This window comes from Protopterus annectens, chromosome 8.part1 (genome assembly GCF_019279795.1).
Source record: "Protopterus annectens isolate FY-2018-M chromosome 8.part1, PAN1.0, whole genome shotgun sequence".
In the NCBI taxonomy this organism is placed as follows: domain Eukaryota; kingdom Metazoa; phylum Chordata; order Ceratodontiformes; family Protopteridae; genus Protopterus; species Protopterus annectens.
The window spans coordinates 318,435,408-318,448,801 of record NC_056742.1 but is presented as its reverse complement, the minus strand read 5'-3'; the positions used below and the strand labels follow the sequence as shown (position 1 = coordinate 318,448,801).

The 13,394-nt window shown below is 36.2% G+C and overlaps 1 protein-coding gene across 1 annotated transcript in view; it reads left to right on the top strand.

The window, feature by feature from the left end:
* Positions 1–13,394, top strand: part of PMFBP1 (polyamine modulated factor 1 binding protein 1) — a 3,624,986-nt gene that overhangs the window by 2,927,027 nt on the left and 684,565 nt on the right. Inside the window, exon 26 of the mRNA XM_044081904.1 lies at positions 5,048–5,278. Coding sequence (XP_043937839.1) covers positions 5,048–5,278 — 231 coding nt within the window. The remainder of the gene's footprint in view (positions 1–5,047; positions 5,279–13,394) is intronic.

Genomic DNA, 13,394 nt, shown 5'->3' with positions numbered 1-13,394 from the left:
GACCCCCAGGTTGATAGCGCCCTGACTTTTGACCACCATGTTGCTTCCATTGTATGGAAATCCTTCTACGTGGCCCACTTCATAAGTAAGGGTATCTCATCCAGGGACAAGAAGGTCATAACATCCCTGTATTCTTTCCTTATAAGGCCCATTATCGAGTACAATGCCCCTTTCTGCATGTACCTCACAAAGCACATGCAGCAGCTGGAGAGACCACAGAGATTCCTCACCAGGAGAATCCAGGGCCTCAAACATCTACCCTACACAGATAGGCTAAAAGCCTTATCCCTCTACTTGGTTTCATACGGACTCCTCAGAGGTGACCTCTGTCTGGCATACAAGGCATTCACAGACCCCACCTTGATGGGACTGCTGCATATCCGCAAGTCAAGTTCCACTCGGGTAACCCACAGGCATGGCCTCAACCTGGTCTGTGACATCAACAAGACTTGCTGGCGGGAGAGATTTGTGTCCAAGAAACTCCCCCATCTATGGAATAGACTCCCTCTCCACATCAAGCTGAGTACCTCTTTACCCCTTTTTAAGCGCAAGTTGGATAACTGGATGGGAAACAGAAAACATACCCCTGGGATTCCACCCATGTCCCTGCTGGACAGGGGCATCAGGTGCTGATTTATCTAAACATGGGCTAAACTCTTGGCTAGACTTATAAGGGCCTCAAGGCCAATAGCCTAGCAACCTCCTATGATCCTATTTGATTATGTATTTATTTATTTACTTTTGTTTACTGGGATAGTCTGACTAGGCAGTGGCCAATTTTAGTGGAGATTCAGAAGAAAAAGTGCAGTAACATATACACAAGAGTTATGTAACAAGACACAACAGCATCAAATGCAAAATGTGTTGAATGCAGTTGCACTATATACATACTATAAACATCTATATGAGAGAGTAAGAGTATGCATATAAAATACAGAGGTGTTTATGGTGGTTGATAAAATAGAGCAGTTATAAAGCAGTTATATATTCTTTGTGATTCCATATGTAAAAATAAGCAGGTAATCAAGCATTTGAGATGCTGCGTACAGTAAAGTCATTAAGAATATGAGTGTTGATGGTTTTCACAAAAGATGTGTACCTCAAGATTATTACAGGTGGTTAACATAAACTGTCAAATAATAACAGGCTTTCATTACATGTTGATTTGTAGAATATATGTACATACTGTATACAGTGTGACACAAACATGAAAGGTTAGGTATTCTAGAAAAGTTGTACCCAAAGAAGAAGTACTTGCATTAGGTAAGTGAAGCATAAGGTGTTGTGGAATTCCTGGTATGTCATACACGTTATCCACGGTTATCAGACATTCATGAAAGAACTTTTTTGATAGCTCAGTTTGCCTAATATAGATTTTGAGCTCATTATTTAAAAGATAGGCAAGTTGAGAGCAAGAAGTTATCCTGGAAAAGTGTGGCATATACAGTTAACTTACAAATGTTGTGTTAAGGAGGGGCAAATTATGCTGAGGCTAGTGACTTGTGGAGGGGATGGCAGGACATTCAAGTATATAGCTGTATAGTTTGAGTGTAGTGAGTCTTACTGCAGGTGTGTTGTTTGATCTGTCTTTCATCATAGCTCTCTTGGAGGAGTGTACCACTGTAGGAAATGTCTGACTGAAGGACATTTGTTTGGATGGTTCAGTATTTTGTAAACTGTTTTTAGCTGAGAGTGTAGAAGTACATTGGGAAGTTATACCCACTGTAGTTGTTTTGCCCTATTATATACCATTTATTCATTGTCCTGAAGATATACAAAGACATTTATTGTTTTACACTGAAGCCAGAACATCAAAGTAGTGCTATGCAAGCCATGGGACAGTGACCATGCTGTTCATCCAACATACCTAGAACTTGCCAAGGCATTTCATACCATCCCGCATGCAAATATTATCAACAAGCTAAATGTGCTCGGGCCGATCCCTGTCTAGTTAGATAGGTAATTGGCTGAGGGACAGAATCCACACTGTGAGGTTGCCAGGTACCTTGTTAAAATGATGCATGCTGGGACACCTACTATTCAGGATATACTTCTCTAATCTCCAAATAAAAAAGGGGAAATCTGATTCGCCAAATTTGCAGATTATTGTAAACTGGGTGTTATACTTAAATTCCCTTCTGATATGCAGACGCTATGAGGTGAACTGCATTATAAGTAACTGGTGCTCTCAAAATGGGCTAAAAGTAAATGCTAAGAAATGCAACATTGTTGCATTTGGCAAACAACCCCCCCCCCCCCCCCAGCTTATAGTATAGAAAACATCCTACTCCAAAATAAAGATGTCATGAGAGACCTTGGAACCTGGATAGATAGTTCCCTCTCTTTTGACCATCATCTTGTAACAGTTGTTAGGAAATCCTTCTATCTGGCTTAGCTGTTCATGAAGGGTTAATTTCCTCTAGATATAAAGAAGACCTTACCCCTCTGTATTCTGCACTGATCAGGTCCATCACTAAATATAATGCCCTGTTTGGAATGTATCTTACTAAACATTTCAAGTAGGTGGAGACCCCTAAAGGTTATTGAAAAAAAATCATGGGCCTAAAGGGTGTGAGCTATCAAGCGAGGCTGGAGGACTTGTCCCTATATTCAGTGTCCAAAAATCTCCTTTGTGTGAGCTGCTTCTTGCCTTCTGAGCCGTTAGGGGTTCAGCTGTTCAAGGCCTCTTACTTTTCCACAAATCAAACAATCCAGTAAATACTAGAACTAGAGATCTTAACCTGCTCCAGCAAATTAACAAATCACGGTAGAGAGACAGATTTATCTCACAATGATTATCCCTTCCCTGAAACAAACTTTCTCTTCAGATCAAGCAGTGTGACACACTATCTTTCTTTAAGAAGAATTTAGACTTTTGGATGGGTAAGGGTATTCATAGATTTGCCCCACTATGACTGGCCGATCACACTTTGAAAAAGGAGGTAATGTCTGAGGCTGAGTACTGGCAAGATTTAAATGGCCACATGGTGCGGTTGTCTTGTACGTTCTATGAGTCTATGATTATATGAGACTAGTTTTGCCTGTGCTGTTCTTTTACACTAAACTCCACCTTGTGCTGAGTGTTATTACTTCATATCACTGCATTCATGGTTCGGTTATGATGCATTTTTTTTCCAAGTTGCATTTTTATATTACTGTACAAGTACTTGTATGTCTGCATTTTGACTGCCATATACTGAGCCTAATGCCTTCCAGCTTCCCTCATCTGCATTCTCAGATGTTATCAACATGCCATTTGCTGTACCACTGCAGCGTACATGACCTGGTGACCTATTGCACCATCCATTGTGGAGCTATGCTCCCTCAACCCAACTCTCTAAATCACTGCCTCCAATTTTACACCAGTGCAGCGAAAAAGGAATAATTGTTTTTCCATTGTCTTCTTTTTTTGTGACTGCAGTGGTAAAATATTTATAGAGACAAAGGTTGAGGAAGATGAGTCCGTCAGGGAAGTGCCAGAAGAAAATATGTTTAATCTTCTAATCCTGTAGTTATCAATTATTTCCCATGGTGACCAAATGGAATGGCAGGTCAGTGTAGTTGGGGAAGTGGATTGCAGAATGTTGGTAGACAGTAAGAGAAAGTACGTCCTTACCTAACTATACCTACTGATATATATATATATATATATATATATATGTGTGTGTGTGTGTGTGTGTGTGTGTGTGTGCACGCATCGCGTACATATGTGTTTGCACGAACCTTTTCTATTTGCTGTACTGCATTTGAACTAGGTCACTGCTTCACTGTACTCAGTTCATTTGTCCAGCTAATAAATATTAAGTACAAATAAAACACTTAATTTTTATAGACAGTATTATAGTATAATTATATTTACAACACACCCAGTAATTACGATGACTGCTAAAGGGGAATTTTCCTAAATGAAAAAACATATAAAAACAATCACTGATATTGCAAGTATTGTTTGTGTAAATATGTTTAAAAAGACATGGCCTTTTAATATATCTGCCACTATTCATATAGAAAATGCCTGTGAGTGCTTGCAAAGCAATCTGTTGTTTATCATTAATGAAATGAGCCTGTTAAAATGGGTGAAGCTGCCTTTCAGCATTTAGCTTTATTCACTTGGTTGTGGAAGATATTGCTGAGCTAAAAACTGAGTATGGTGTCAGTTTTAACTTGTATATTTGTTGATGTGGACTCTTGTAGTGACAAAAAATTAGCAGTCTATTCCACCACCTTTATTATCTTCACATTGTTTAGTTAGTCATTACCTCTCTTGATTCTTTCTAATCCTTAATACTTTTCATATCACCTTTACTCTTGAAATTTCTCTCCTGTACATTTTCCTCTCAACCTAGGCTGCCCCATCATCACTATTACTACCGAGCCTTAACTCGCCTCTACCTGTACTCAGTACTGAAAACCCTCCAACAGTTGTGTCACTATGAATTTAAGTTTTCTAACACTCACTAATCAGTTACATAAGTCTTGTACTAATTCTGCCTGTTTACATTGATCTCCTTTGTTTCACAGGCACTGCACTTATTTACTTCCCTTACCCATCCTTAAACCTCAGTTTCACTACCTTTGTTGTTAATTGCTACACAACTACAATTGAAATTAATGTCCCTGTTTAGGCATTGTCAGCTTATGATGTTTCTTATTGCTTCTTGACCTGTGGCACAGTTTTGCTTGCTGTTTTAATTATGCAAATAACTGTTGTGAACGTCCATGTTACAATTGTATATCGTATGTTGCTTATGCGGTTTGATGCCTGAAACTCCTCAGCTTATGCTTATTCTACAACATTTTCTGCTTAAAAGCTGCACTTTCTCTCCTGAGCTTGTTAACTTCCATTTTTTTCATTCTTATATTTCTTCTTCTACTGAAGTGTTACTCTTATTTCTTTGCACCTGGAACTTTTCTGCACAAGCCTCTCCTGTTAAAGGGCTTTAGTTCATTGGGGCATACTTATTGATGAATAGCTAAAAGTACAAATAGACATTTTTGAAGCATTGTTAGAGTTGCAGTAATATTCTTTGCCATTTTCTGCTCCCAGGTTAATGAGCGAGATGACATCATTCTCAAACTGCGCAGTGAATTGCTCATCGTACACCAGGAGCTAGATTCCAGGAGTGCACAGCTAGACAGTGCTGAGGATGCCGCAGATAAGCTAACCCAGGAGTTGCAGGTCACTCGCAATGAGTTAGATGCTTGCAGGCAACACAGTCAGCAATGTGAAGAGGTTATTCAAGGACTCCGGGACCAGGTTGCAGCCTTCCGAAACGAAGTAAGTAACCCAACACTGGGTAATAACCCTGAGAAGAGTTTATGTGGTTCTTGATTTTTGCATCATCTGTATTTAATGTAATACTGGCTGATCCCCTTGAGAATAGTTTATGTGACTGTTGATTTTTGTATTATCTGTGTTAGTGGGTCACATATTACTTCTGTCATATTCAAGTGGAAACAAATTTGCCATCCATCACTCTAACATATTTTAACATTGTACGTATTTAAAATGTACATTCTATTATGTATTCTTCATAACTGCAGATGACACTGTCACCTTCCTTTTCCCCAAGCACTGGGGTCAATGTCTGATCCAGCTGACATATCTAAGACAATGAAACACTACTTGTGTAATTACCTGCCTCTCCACATCAATGCCCAAACGGCAACTATTTTTTTTGCTGCCTGTTACAACTTGGGAAGTCTGAAGATATTGGTGTCACTACAGTATAAAAGGAGGTATCTAAGAATCCAAGGTAGAGCTGTAAGCTGAGAGAGCTTGAGGTGAACTTGAGTTTCAGGGCTGTTATTTTTTTTTTAAATTCCTAGTTTATTCCTTTTATACATCTTCAAGTCAGTAGCCAGCTACAATTTCTACACTATTTTTTTTGTTAGTACACTATATTTGAAGGCAGAAGAATGGTGAAGGTTGTATGGTAGAGCTTGATTTCACTAATTTTTGTCAGGGCAAGTCACTTCATTGCTAATGATGACACTTCAAGACCCTGCCATATGAAGGGATCATATGCCATTTGTTTAATCTGTAGTTTTACATGGGCTCATTAATTTTAAATAAATGATCAGGTTTACTGGTACTACTTTATTTCAGACTTAAATTTGGTCTTGCGTGTTTCTTTTGCTGCAGCTCAGAAGGGACCTCTGAAAGGTAATAAACATGTCAGAATGTGAAGTACTGTATGAACAAGTTTGAAAACTTCACTACTAGACCTTTTATGTTACTATCACAATGGTTAATATTACTTCTCATCTTGACAATTCAGATTGTCTAAGACATTAATGGACAACATGGTGGGTGAACTCTTATAGTGCATGATGAAGCTGGTTGTCTCCCATGCTCTCGCCATACATTGTGCTTAACTAAACTCATTTTTGTGAGTACGTATGGTTATTCCAAGTGAATTGATACAAGTATTAGATATGATAGTTTTTTTTCACTTAAATAATTACAGAAATTATGGAGCTTTTTGCTGAAAACATGATTGTGGAGGAACAAATGTATACTGATGGAAATAGAGAGGAGTGGATGCCACTGTAGCAGTGTTTTGCAAAACCTAAAACCTCATCCAACTGAACATAACAAATGGTTCTGAAGTGGAAAATTTTAGTTTATTCCACTTATAACGACAGATGGAATTTGAAAAGATATCTAAGAAAACAACAAAAAGTGAATGTCAATTATACTAAGTTCAGACATAATCAACGAATCACTTTAATGTCTATTAAACAACAGGTGGTTGAAGTATGAAATGGAATAGAAGAACTAGGTGATCAAACAGAAAATATGAAAAAACAACTAACAGTAATAAGGGATAAGTCTCATAGGAAGAATTTGAGGTTCTTCAGGGTGCCGGAAGCAGAAGAAAGCTTGGACTTTTTGAAGTCTATGAAATCTTTGATAGAAAAATAGTCCAAATTCACAAAATTATCACTAGGGATTGAAACAGTATATCAACTACCCTTGACTGTGTCTTAGAGGGCAGATGGGAAATCTTGAGTTATTTTGGTACTGTTTGTGATAATGTAAAAAAAAAAAAAAGAACGGCAGCTGTGGCAGCTGTTACAATTAAAGAAAACATTCATAGTGATAGATCAGATGGTATCTTGTCGATCGTGATTAATCAGATAAACGTTTACAGCCACGATTACAATTTTTGGGTACTGTTAAGAAATATAAGCAGCACAAACGGAAACATATGTTGGCTTTCCCTGCTGTGTTAACAGTGCTTCTTTGGCTGGAATTTCTATTTTATTGCTGCAGAGGAGGCAGTGATTAAATTAAATGAGTTGCCAATGTATTTGAAGTAACAGAGACTGATTCTGTAGGAATCTCAAATCCAGGTGACTACAAGTTTGGTGGAAGCCGATGAGGAATGGGGCAGAACAGGAGGAATAAACAGAAAAGGGAGACTGTTTTCTATGATGTATTAGTGGAAGATTTTACAAGGGGATTAATGTCTCTGATTGTGAAGTATTGTGAAGCAGAAAGGTTTGTTAAATCTTTGTTGTTATTGTACTTTCCCAAAGAACAAACATGGAGACGTGATCTCTCCGTGGAATGATGTGACTAAGGTTTAACTTTTGAAGTGATAACGTGGACTGCCTCATCAAGTTTTGTACTTGAAATTAAAAAAAATAATACTTAGGAGGCCCATTCATTCTTTTTCTGACTTACTTCCAAGGGGTTTTAATAGATGAAGTTTCAAGAAACTGCTTTTCATTTTCCTGTGAAAAATACTGATAAATCACAAAAATTGACTGCCTGAATATGGGAAAACCTGATTTCATGGAATCTGGAATTATAGATCACATCACTCATTCACCACAGTAGTATTACATGTCATGTTTAATACTTTTACTAATGCTGGCTTTTGCTGTATTGAGTGTTCTGTACACAGAACCTATTTTAGTTTAGCGTATAATATAAATACATTATAATGAAATTGTGATAATTGCCAGGCATTATACTTAAAACACTGGTGTAATTCACAGATTTTATCTCATAAAATGGATTTTTGTTTTTTTAAGAACCATAAATTGATGTCCTTGTTGATGTTAGCATCATTTCAATATTCAATAGATACTGAGCAGGCTCACAAACCAATATAAATTAAGTACATAATTTATTAAGTTTCAAGAGTAAATCAGTATAATAATGTATGGTCCTGTGTTTGCTAGACCATCTCAAAAAACTCCAGCTTTACTCCATCGCATATTGCCTACTAAGAGGTGATCTCTGCCTAACATACAAAGCTATGTCAAACCCAGAGCTGTTGGACATGCTTCACTTAAAGAAGTCCCAATCCCTCTGAGCTACATGCTCTAGGGACCTAAACCTTGTCACCACAATAAACCGAACATGCCGGAGGGATAGATTCCTGTCCCAGAGACTTCCCATACTCTGGAATAAACTACCTATCTATATCAAACAAATCTCCTCATTAGTACTCTTCAAGAAAAATCTTAATGATTAGATGGGAAATAGGAAATTCACCCCGAGGATCACTTCTGTGGCTCTGCTCGACAGTGGCACAGGAAAATAATTTTCTTGGGTGGCAAAAGCCAGGGTACCTTTTTGGCTGGGCTTGTATAGGCCCTAGGGCCGATAGCCTAGTACCTACCTATACCATGATTTTTCTTTAGAGTAAGTGCAACCCCCTTGGAAGGTATCATTCATTACATAATTTTAATAGGATTTCAGTTACATTGTATAGTTAGCATGCTTTAAATTCAAATGCCTTAACTTTTAACAAATTATGGCAAAATTGTTCTTATCAATGTAATTTTATATTTATATATAGTAATTATTAAGATATTCATATCTGTGTCAGTTGTACACCTAATACTGTGTCACATTAGAACATGAAAATGTTGCTTTATTCCTTGAGTCAAAAGATAAGTTTCAAAATTCTTTGGCTATATAAATCTTAATTATATCTGAATGTTTGAGGTATTTGTAATAATTTATTTCAGCTGAAGATGTTTAGGTCTATCACAAGCCTGTAATGTTGCTTAATAGCTTTTAAGCTTTTAGATATAGTTTACAAGGTACTTGTACATCTGATAGTTGAGATGGCATACCCCTGACATACAATAGCTGGATATGGCTTCTTCTAAGTCTGGCAATTTTTTTTTGATAACATCTCCAATCAGATAAAGATGCACATTTCAAACAACAAAAAATCGGGCGACTACTGGAGTAGCAAAAATTACAGCAGCCACTTGTAAAAACACACCACTTTAATTCTTGTAAGCGCTTTCGAATGGGACAATGCTCCAACTTCATCAGACAACGTTATACCATAAGCAGTCTTACTTATAGACAATAAATAAATTATTTAATAAATGATTAAAAAAGCAATAATTCAATTTAGCTTAGATTAGCCTTCAGAGCATACTTGGTTAAAGGCAAAACACAATATCACAATATCTTAAAATTCATTTAAAGACCCGTAAAACCTATCCATAATTAAAACATGACAATAAATATATATTAATAAATTAAGAAACCCTATCATGTATTGCACACACTTATAAATTATTTAATATTATATCAAAGATGCAAGGAATTTCTATAGCAATATGCATGATAACTGAGCATATGAAGAAACTTATAATGTTATAGCAGTTAACCTAACTCCAGGAACCAATAAACAAAGCCCTACCTATGCGTGAAATCATCCCATTATGTTTATATTATAACCATAATAATAATAATAATAATTTTATAACTTTATAAACAAAAAGGCTATTTCAACCTGATTTAAGCCTATCAGCTTATAGGAAAACAATTATCATGCCTAAGCAGACATGTATAAACCTTCAACATACAACATTCATTCTAAACCGAATGCTTACTTGTAGCCATACGACAAACCTTTAGTACTAACCTATACCAACAAAAGAGAGATTAGGTAATTTACGTAAAATTAGAATCGACGCATATACACAGATACCCTATTTATAGAGCTTCCCAATTTAAAAACCTCGTAAGTACTTAAATAATTATTCTTATCTACGTAAAGCCTTACGTTTTAAAATACACTTAATAGAGGCATATTCATTTAGTGCTGGTGGAATGTGGATTGATGTTCGAATTTGTCATAATACTTCTTGTTCTTCTAAGAAAAGCTGCCATGGACCCCCTCAATTCACTTTTGACTTGTTGTAAAACAACAAAAGTGAACGTATGCATTGGGTGCTCGAGAATATGTTTAGCTAGCACATTGGTGTTGTCACCCTTACTAATCGCATACTGATGCTCAGAAATTCTTTGTTTTAACATTCTTTCGGTTTTGCCAATATAATACGAAGGACACACTTGACACGTAGCTGCGTAAACCACTCCTTTAGATTGACAATTGTACCTATCATTTATAAAATAATCTCTATCATTGATCCTTATTTTATTTCCTGATGTAACAAATTTACATTGTGGACATGCACCACATTTGCTCATGCCTACCGTTGCATGGGGACCCCATGGCTATGCCTGTATTTTGGAGAAAAAGTTGCCCATTAAACATCAAGTAGTTGTTAGATAACACAATATCTAATAAAGTTTCAACTAAATAAATACTTGCATCGTCTGCCCTTTTATATAGCATAAATTCTCCAGTCCATTCTATCCCTAACTGCTGAGGGTTAACTGTATATAGATCTTTTATATCAATAACCAGGAATATATGCTGGTCACAATATTCAAGCTTGTTAATGTTCTCCAAAAACCTCCAAGAGGCAGTAGTTTTGGCAATAGTGTTGTGGCCCATTGGGAACGGACCTTCCTGTTTAATAATAGCATGTTCCGGGAGCACGTAGTATGGTATACCAGATACCAAGATGATATGTGCCTTATTTGGAAAGGGGAAATTGACCTTATTTATAGTTTTATTGTTAATATTACAGCTATGACAGAGTTTCTTGAATTTACATACACCATTGGGGTAGATGACATTACTTATCTAGATGTTAGAGTCACTAAGGATAGACTTAATTGTAGATTTAAGTCTACAATATCTAGGAAACCTACATATTCGAATGCTCTTTTACATTTTTCAAGTAGTCATCCTTACCACCAGAAAAAAGCTGTAGTTAAGTGTCAATTTGTAAGGGCAGCATGGATGGTGTCAGATGATCAAGATGATCTGAATGAATGTGAAACAATTAAAACATTGTTCCTCAAAAGAGGTTATCCGGAAACATTAGTTATTGACATTAGTCAGGAAGTAAGTGCCAAAAGAAGTTCAGGGCACTTCAAACCCCTTTTATTAGGTGGATCTTTGCTTAGTGAAAGCACAAGGGTTCAACTGGATACCATTAATACGTGCGCTAGAAATAAGAACTTAGGTCTTAATTTTTTATTCACTTATAGTATAGATCATAAGAAAATTAGAGACATTCTCATTAAAAACTGGGCTATTATCTTAGAGGATCACGCTTTGAGTAAGGCCATTGACTTAAAACCAAGTTTTACCTATAGACGAGGGTTAAACTTGAAGAATTTATTGGAGATGAATAAAAAACATGTTAATTGTGCAGGCATGAGCAAATGTGGTACATGTCCACAATTTAAATTTGTTACATCAGGAAATAAAATAAGGATCAATGATAGAGATTATTTTATAAATGATAGGTACAATTGTCGATCTAAAGGAGTGGTTTACGCAGCTACATGTCAAGTGTGTCCCTCGTATTATACTGGCAAAACTGAAAGAATGTTAAAACAAAGAATTTCTGAGCATCAGTATGCGATTAGTAAGGGTGACAACACCAATGTGCTAGCTAAACATATTCTCGAGCACCCAATGCATAAGTTCACTTTTGTTGTTTTACAACAAGTCAAAAGTGAATTGAGGGAGGTCCATGGCAGCTTTTCTTAGAAGAACAAGAAGTATTATGGCAAATTCGAACATCAGCCCACATTCTGCCAGGACTAAATGAATATGCCTCTATTAAGTGTATTTTAAAACTTAAGGCTTTATGTAGATAAGAATAATTATTTAAGTACTTACAAGGTTTTTAAATTGGGAAGCTCTATAAATAGGGTATCTGTGTATATGCGTCGATTCTAAATTTACCTAAATTACCTAATCTCTCTTTTGTTGGTATAGGTTAGTACTAAAGGTTTGTCGTATGCTACAAGTAAGCATTCGGTTTAGAATGAATGTTGTATGTTGAAGGTTTATACATGTCTGCTTAGGCATGGTAATTGTTTTCCTATAAGCTGATGGGCTTAAATCAGGTTGAAATAGCCTTTTGTTTATAAAGTTATAAAATTATTATTATTATTATGGTTACAATATAAACATAATGGGATGATTTCACGTATAGGTAGGTCTTTGTTTATTGGTTCTTGGAGTTAGGTTAACTGTTATAGCGTTATAAGTTTCTTCATATGCTCAGTTTTCATGCATATTGCTATAGAAATTCCTTGCATCTTTGATATAATATTAAATAATTTATAAGTGTGTGCAATACATGATAGGGTTTCTACATTTATTAATATATATTTATTGTCATGTTTTAATTATGGATAGGTTTTACGGGTCTTTAAATGAATTTTAAGATATTATGATATGGTGTTTTGCCTTTAACCAAGTATGCTCTGAAGGCTAATCTAAGCTAAATTGAATTACTACTTTTCTAATCATTTATTAAATAATTTATTTATTGTCTATAAGTATGAGTGCTTATGGTGTAACGTTGTCTGATGAAGTTGGGGCATTGTCCCCTTCGAAAGTGCTACAAGAATTAAAGTGGTGTGTTTTTACAAGTGGCTGCTGTACTTTTTGCTACTCCAGTAATTGCCCGATTTTTTGTTGTTTGTTATAGTTAATTTCAGTGGTTATAGCAAAGATGCACATTTCATAAAAACTATTGGGAAGGATACTTATCCAATACTGTGTAGTGTTTTAATCTTTAAAATTGCCCTGTATTTTGAGATATTAACCAGATGTTATTCTACAGGCTTATGACGTGTTGTTTTTTATCTTTTCTTGAAAAATGAGAACATAAATATCACTGTCATATATTATATAACCACATAACATACTAACTGCTTAGTGTTAACTGCAGTGCTCAGGATATTAACCCATTTTTTCATCTTACCGTTAAACATCTAATGCAAGACCACCAGTTACTAGAGACCCCACATTCTGCCTCTCAATAGTCATCCTGGGATTAGTGCTTCTGTTTCCTCCTGGTGAGCACAGTGACATTATTTCCTGGAGACTGCTGATCACTGAAAAGGCTAATAACTGCTTCATAGGTGGCAACTTAGGTTCATAGGTAGGTACTAGGCTATTGGTCCTAGGGCCTATATAAGCTTAGGCAAAAGGTACCCTGGCTTTCACCACCCAAGAAAATTATTTTCCTGT